Source organism: Anarrhichthys ocellatus, unplaced genomic scaffold, assembly GCF_004355925.1.
Source record: "Anarrhichthys ocellatus isolate YVR2014 unplaced genomic scaffold, GSC_Weel_1.0 scaffold10, whole genome shotgun sequence".
NCBI classification, from domain to species: domain Eukaryota; kingdom Metazoa; phylum Chordata; class Actinopteri; order Perciformes; family Anarhichadidae; genus Anarrhichthys; species Anarrhichthys ocellatus.
Window position 1 is genome coordinate 3,611,052 of NW_022280040.1, and position 7,702 is coordinate 3,618,753.

Consider the following 7,702-nt stretch of genomic DNA (forward strand, 5'->3'; position numbering starts at 1 on the left):
TGTGAATCAACATTACCACATTAAGATCAGTATTTTAGCTATCATTTGTTGGATTAGTAAATTAAAGGCTTACTAACATTTAAAAAAAAATCAATTCAGGTGGTCAACCTCTCCTGATGTCATGTTTCCTCTTTTAGATTTCTTGCATTAAACTTTTATAACTCTCCCTCGCTTCCTCTCCCACCCCCTCTTCTTTCTTCTCTCACCCACTGAAGGATTCACATCTCCATCTGAACCGTCGCCCTCCCCCCTCGCTGCTGTCATGTCGGTGTCCCTGTCCAGCATCCCCGTAGTGCTGAAGGACAAGACCTGCTTCCAAGCCGGCATGCTGAAGGGCAGTCCCGCTCGAGGCTTCTACCCGGCCCCTCTCCCCGGACCCCACCACCACCACCACCACTACATGGACTTCTTCCCGGGGACTCACAGCCTCCTCCATCCGCTCAAATCCCTCGGTCGTCTGGTGTCGGACGCACAGGCGAACCTGCCGCTCAACCTGCGCGGCGGAGCGCCACCGTTCCACCACCACCACGCCTCGGTCCTGCACGAGCACATGTTGAGCGCCTCCGGCATCCCTTACCTGAGCCAGATGTTGCCCGGACACCCGCTGTACTCCAAACCGGAGGAGCTGGCCGCTGTGGTGACCGAGCACGCCGCCGGTCCGCTGTCCTCGGACTTCAGCAGCCCGTCCAGCGAGAGGTCGTCCTGCGCCTCCTCTTCCGCCACCTCACCGCCTAAAGACGGTTTGTTTCGCCTCCAGTCGCCAGAAAAAGCGCGCGCGTCTTACAACTTTAGCGAGGAGGACTTGTTCATGGTGCTCTACGGTTACTCCGGCACCCAGGAGCGCACCGTGGGTCACGCCATATCAGGACTGGCCCTGCCCGAAAAGTCAGGTGAGACTTCTGCTTTAACTTGTTGGATGTTCATTTAGTTTCATATGAGACGATAAAACGGGATACTTTGGCCTTGGTTTGGCTAGAAATGACCCAAAACATCTGTCTGCTGACTATACGGACTAATAATGCGTATCACTTTTAACAAATGATAATATTCAGTTAGTTATCAACTTCTAGTTCCTACAGAAATTGGATTAATTAACCCATTGATTTTTTAGCACCCATTCGCTCATTTGTGTTTGTTTTCTCTTTCAGTTTCTAACTCTCTCTTTCGTCCACTGGACAAAGAAACACTTGACCTTCCAGACGGTAAGACTCGCCAACTTTCATTACATAAATCAACTTTAATTGTGTGTGTATCTGAATTGACAAAAGGCGCGGCTGAGATGTGACTCTGTTTTGGACGCTGTGCTGCAGGGTTAACCGTCGTCCAGGCAGCGTGGGGAAACGTGTCACACTGTGGAGTCTTCACAGACAAAAGCAGCATCCCTCAAGGGACGCGCTTCGGACCTTTCCAAGGGAAACTGGTCAATACCAGCGAGATCAAAACATACGACGACAACACTCTGATGTGGGAGGTAATGCATTACAATTGCTCCAAAAACGTCCTGTTCCAAATCCGGTCTAGCCAATCAGGAAATTAATCAGATCGTGTTTAACTCCTATCTAATGTAAAACACCTTTTCTCTCTCCTTCAGGTGTTTGAAAACGGCCGGTTGAGTCACTTTGTTGATGGCAGGGGAGGCTCAGGAAACTGGATGTCTTCGGTGAAGTGTGCTCGTTTCCCAGAGGAGCAGAACCTGATTGCTGTACAGGTCCAGGGTCAGATCTTCTATGAGGCCTGCAAAGAGATCCGGCCGGGTCAGGAGCTGCTGGTGTGGTACGGAGACTGCTACATGCAGTTCCTCGGCATCCCTCTCACTCTGAAGGACCCCAGAGAGGACAACGGCGCGGTCCCCCCACCAGAAGGTCAGAATCCTAACCTTCTGTTGGGTTGACTCTCTGATCCACTCCTCTATAGTTTTACCACTAAACATATTCTTTCTATAATTCCTTTCCTCAGATACCGATGAGGGTTTCAAGTGTGACAGATGCGGCAAGGTGTTTGCGTACAAGTACTACAGAGATAAACATCTGAAGTACACGCGCTGCGTGGACCAGGGCGACAGGAAGTTCCCCTGTCACCTCTGCACCAGATCTTTCGAGAAGAGGGACAGATTAAGGATCCACATCTTGCACGTTCACGAAAAACACAGGCCTCATAAGGTGAAACACTGCGCGTGCGTGTGTGTTGCATTTAGTTCTGAGTATCTATTCCATCCCCGTATTGTAGACCATTACGTCATTGCGTCGCGCAGTAAAGTCGACAGGTGCGTGCAAAAGTGTATGTGGTGCTGAAAGAACAGCTCCCCACAGTGTCACTTAGAAACGGATGCGTCGGGTTTTTTATTGGGCCTCTTAAAAAGGCAAATTATTTTAAGACCTTTAGTTGGTGGTAACCTTTTAGCCTAAAGAATCAAAACTATATATCAATAAAATAAGTTATTAAAAAATCAATTGAAACCCCCAACACTCTAATGTTTAAAGAACACAATAAAGATAGATTAAGTCTTCCAGAAAAAAAAAGTCTTGACTTTAAGTCAACTTACCTTCCAAATAGAAAGATATTACTAATTAATATGACTCTATAACTTTAACTCATACTGATGTTTTACATGTTATATGTTTTTTCTGTCTGATCCGCAGTGCTCAGTGTGCGGAAAGAGTTTCTCTCAGTCGTCCAGTCTCAACAAACACATGCGTGTGCACTCCGGAGAACGGCCATACAAGTGTGTTTACTGCAATAAGGTAAGAGGCCCTTTTCTTTTCATTTCATAATAGATTTTACCACAATCATTTTAAACTGAAACTTCATAATACAAAATAGAATTTGAATTTAATTTTGACACATTGTAAAAAAAAAACCTAATGGAAGTATTTATCTTCTACACGACCTGCGGGCCTGCACTCCTCCTCTTCTACGCATCTTTTAAAACCTACAGCCCGCAGTTTGGATCCATTTAGTGCTTCCTCGTGTCATGGTGCATTTGGCGCGAGCCCCTCATCATTGTTGCTCTCGACTGGCACGCTCCATGGAGACACTTACATGCTAATTATCGCCAGATGTACGTCCACCCTTTTGTCTGCTGAGATTATACTTTTAATTTACGGCCCTGGAATGAACAGAAGTTTTTTTTAGTTTTTTTCTCCTTTCTTCTCGATATCCTCCCTTTTTTATGCATTCGGATAGGTTTTGTTTAACCTAATCTCCTTTGTCCTTATCTAGACAGTTTAAGCAATATGCCACGAGGCTGGAAAATAACAGCTTTCATAAGAGCTAGGATTCGTTGGAAATTAAAATGTCTGATTCATTTTTTTTATCAATAATTATACATAAATTAATTAAACAATAAAATACAATTGCCAGAGATCAAACTTTAAACCAAATGAGCTCAATGAGCTTCAATAGCCTTTATTGAAATAGAAACACAAATGATGCAACTATGGATAAAATACCAGAGTTTATCTGTTTTATTTCGCTTTCCTCTCGTGCAGGCCTTCACTGCTTCCAGCATTCTGCGAACACACATCCGCCAGCACTCCGGAGAGCGGCCCTTCAAGTGCAAGCACTGCGGGAAGGCCTTCGCTTCTCACGCCGCCCATGACAGCCACGTGAGGCGGACCCACGCCAAGGACAAGCCCCTTCCCTGCGCCCTGTGCGGAGCTTCTTTCCAAGACGAGCAGCAATTTAGATATCACATGAAAAATCATAAAAGTAAGGAATTGTTATTGCCCTCACAATAAATATTAGGCAATATTTGCCTTTTATTATCTGGATATAATTCGTTGGTTAACTAATGTGATTTTAGAAACGCATTAAAAAATAAAACAACAGATTTGAACAATCGAATATTAAGTGTTTTCTTCGGCTATATTTTACAAGTATATTTTTGTCTTTATTCTCAAATACGGATGAAGATATATTAGGCTACAAAAGGAACATTTTGCATAGCATCCTCCTTGAAACGTGGTTGTTTTATTGAGCTATTCTCTCACTCTGCAGACAGGCAGATCTTCGACAGCACAATTGTTCCTCCTTCTCCAGGAAGTGGATTGCAGAAGGGCTCCGTGCAGCCAGCGAAGGACAATCCAAACATTCAGAAGAACGCCGGACAAAACTTTCCTTACACGGAGTTAACAGTTTTAAATCCAGAGTATCGGCCCTGGAACTGAGCCAGACTGTACTGAGTCAATCCGGACAAAGAAAACCATTCTAATTGTGTGTACTATTAGGATTTTTGATGATACAAGTATCACAAAAGACTGCATCTATACAGTAATACCACAAGAGATAGGTAGGATCTCGTCGTTTTTCTGTATGTAAATGCTGCTTAAGAAAGACGAATGTTCTATAGGAGCCCTATTTAAATAATTTAAATTGTAGGCAAAAATGTGTCTAAATCTATTTATAATATGTTAAAATATGTTATCTGTTGTTTTGTGGTTTAACGCTTTCATTATGTAATTGTTTGTGGACACATTGTGATTCCGTAATAATAATAATAATAATAATATAGTAGTTATTATTATTAATGTTATTATATTATTATTATGTTGGGTTTTCTTGCATCGACAAACGCTTGAAAAGCAAAGCTATTTTTAGCATTGTAGATCTGAGCCTACTTGTGTACAAAATAAATGTTATTCACTCTCTTAATTTATAAATGAACATTTTTTTGTACTGTAATGTAAGGCTGCAAAAGCAATCAAAAGTGTCTTCGTTTGTTCCCGATGAGCGTCCGCTTTTTCATGATCAACAAATAAAAATAAGCGCATGGAAACGGGAGTGTTGGTTTTGGTTAATGTCTGAATTGAGCGGGTCCTTCATTGAAATCTCAGTTGAGAATAAATCAATTTGTTAAATACAAAATAAGATTTTTGCTAAATGTGGCAGACAATACGTTTCTGAAATGAAAGAGGAAACAGGAGATTTATTTCCCTCCAACAGTTTAAGGAAACCAATTATAGGTTGTATCAGTTGTGATTTTTTTTCATCGTTTTGTTGTGTCATCTCTCCAAAAGTGCTGTCCATCAGTCTTAGTAAATAATTCAGATAAACTCCACGGATGGTGTCCTGGTTAACATTTTGCAGACGATTGCATCTGCACATGTATGTGTGTGTGTGTGTGTGTGTGTGTGTGTGTGTGTGTGTGTGTTTTTGTTGTGGATCCTGTGCATTTATCACCTATTGCGTCAGCCCAGCCATTGCATGTGTCCCTCCGTATGCATCCACTGTCTGGTGCGTTTCTATAGAGCCGAGTGGTGGATTGAAGGTCTGCACGCTCACAGTAAAGATGAACAAACCCCACTGGACCAAATGAATGACAATAGAGTGCGGCAGTAAGGTGGTCTATTGCTCCTTGCACAAAGGAACTCGGCATGACTGACATCTGCCCTCACACTGTCACCAACTGTCCCACGTGTTCTCCTGAGATAGATAGATAGATAGATAGATAGATAGGTAGGTAGGTAGGTAGGTAGATAGATAGATAGATAGATAGATAGATAGATAGATAGATAGATAGGTCTTCTGTAACAGATGTAACTGTGAGTGTGTGTGTTGTGGTTCATTTGAGGAAAGATCCAATTGGACCTGGTGGTGGCAGCAGCATGTGAGGTCTGACTGACGAAACCGTGTCCAGCCTTTGTCTCGGTGCTCTGTCATGTCACCTTTAACCTCTGGGTCGCCATACTTCACACTGAGGGCATGCAGTCAGACACAACAATGCTGCGACAGTGCTAAGTGAGACCTACAACGGATATTGAAGCATGGGCAGAAGAGAAATAAAGCAAAAAGCACAAGAAAGACATAAGTGATTCCACAATGACAACGCTTTAAAGATCACACTGTTGTGAAATCGTCCTGTTTTGCCATCAGATCAAAGTAATAGGGGCCTGAAGATTACACTCTTGTTTTCTGCACTTCCTCCTGGGCCGTCTGCAGGGTGAGGAGTCAGTCCCACTCTGCCCAGCCTCTCTGTTTATTTTCTGTAATGGATGGACAGCAGCCTTCAGGGTCTGGGGTCAACCTCCTCACTGAATGTTTAACAGCCTCCTTCTCTCTTCAAATGGCCGAAATATGGATGCTTGAACAAGTGTAGATCGCCCTGCGCCTCCCATGTATACAACCCCCGAGCCTCCACGAGGGGCCTGCTGTGAAAAGAGAGGATACTCCCCTTTGTGGCCTTCCAGGAGCAGAGGGGTGGAGGAGAAGGACGAAGAAACAAAGACAAACAGAGAGACAGAAGGAGAAAAAAGGAGAATGAGCTGCCAGAGCTGAAATACTGAGATTGTTAGCGAGCCGTGCTAAAAGACTGGTTTTACTAGCGCCTCTCTGATTGGCTGATTTAGGACTCTTAGGACTGCTCCAGCACCTGAGGATTTTTTTATCCAGGTCATTTATACGGATTGATTTCACACTTAACCTCCTGGCAAGTTAACAGGGCCTCTGGAGGGCCATCCGTCAGATTCATCTCTATATTAATGTGATATTAATGATAGGAGCTCTGGATTTATATGGCTTAGGTTTGCTGAGGTTAATTCCCTCGGAGGTTGAAGCAAACGGCCATAACTCTCTCCTGAACAATGCATGATGTCATCCCATAACTGAATGTGTTGTGATCAATTAATAATGTCTATTGATATAAAGAAGAGATTATTGGTGCGGGGATAAGCTTACCACCTGTGCTTCATGCTCGTAAAATGCATTTACTCATACGGTATGATTGTAGATCTCTTCTCTCCTCTCCTCTTCTCTTCTCTTCTCTTCTCTCCTCTCCTCTCCTCTTCTCTTCTCTCCTCTCCTCTTCTCTTCTCTCCTCTCCTCTCCTCTCCTCTCCTCTCCTCTCCTCTCCTCTCTCCTCTCCTCTCCTCTCCTCTCCTCTCCTCTCCTCTCCTCTCCTCTCCTCTCCTCTCCTCTCCTCTCTTCTCTTGTCTTTTCTTCCTTTCAGTCTGATAAGCTAGTGGAGCTGAGTGGTCAAATATTCTGATGTATTAGCTTCTATTGATTGCCTAATAGCTGTCAGTGTAGTGCGTGTGTGTGTGTGTGTGTGTGTGTGTGTGTGTGTGTGTGTGTGTGTTTGCTGTAGTCTGGCTGATGTTGAGACTAGCTCCTGGTTTCAGACAGGCCTCAGACTCTCAGCTGAGTGGACTCATAACCGATAACCACACCAGCTCTCTGTCCATCTGTGCCTCAGTCTGCCTCAAACCAGATGAAGATGAAGGAGAATTCTGAAACTTTCTACTTTTTAGTGTAAAAGGTTTGATCTTACAGTAAATGTGACACTTGACGCGCTCAAATATATCAGCGTATATCCTTCAAAAACATAATGACTTTGGGCATTCAGGTTTAGCTACTCATGTCCTGAGATCGGATCCACACCCGGGGTTTTTTGTGTTAAGTAAGTTAAGTTTGAATGGATCCACTGGGCTGTGTGTCCCCCCCCTTCCTGTTCCCTCAGTCAAGAGAAGATGAGACTGATCAGCTTGTGTCCTGCCATTCATGCCTCAGGTTGGAGCTGTTGTTATACGGCAGTGATTTCCACTGGGACAGTGGACAGTACAGCAGGAGACACACAGAGAGGCTCAGCGGCCTGCATGCTGCTGCCTGGATGAAAGGCAGACCAAACACTGTCTGCAAAGCCTCTCCATATTGCTGCCCAGCACTCAGTGTGTGTGTGTGTGTGTGTGTGTGTGTGTGTGTGTGTGTG

The 7,702-nt window shown here is 44.1% G+C and overlaps 1 protein-coding gene across 1 annotated transcript; it reads left to right on the forward strand.

Moving 5' to 3' along the window:
• Positions 1-262: 262 nt before the first annotated feature.
• On the forward strand, positions 263-4,166 carry prdm14 (PR domain containing 14). The gene is made up of 8 exons (XM_031850512.1): positions 263-890; positions 1,149-1,202; positions 1,311-1,471; positions 1,592-1,862; positions 1,957-2,159; positions 2,640-2,741; positions 3,489-3,708; positions 3,997-4,166. Exons 1-8 carry the CDS (start codon positions 263-265, stop codon positions 4,164-4,166), a joined length of 1,809 nt encoding a protein of 602 aa, XP_031706372.1.
• Positions 4,167-7,702: the final 3,536 nt, after the last annotated feature.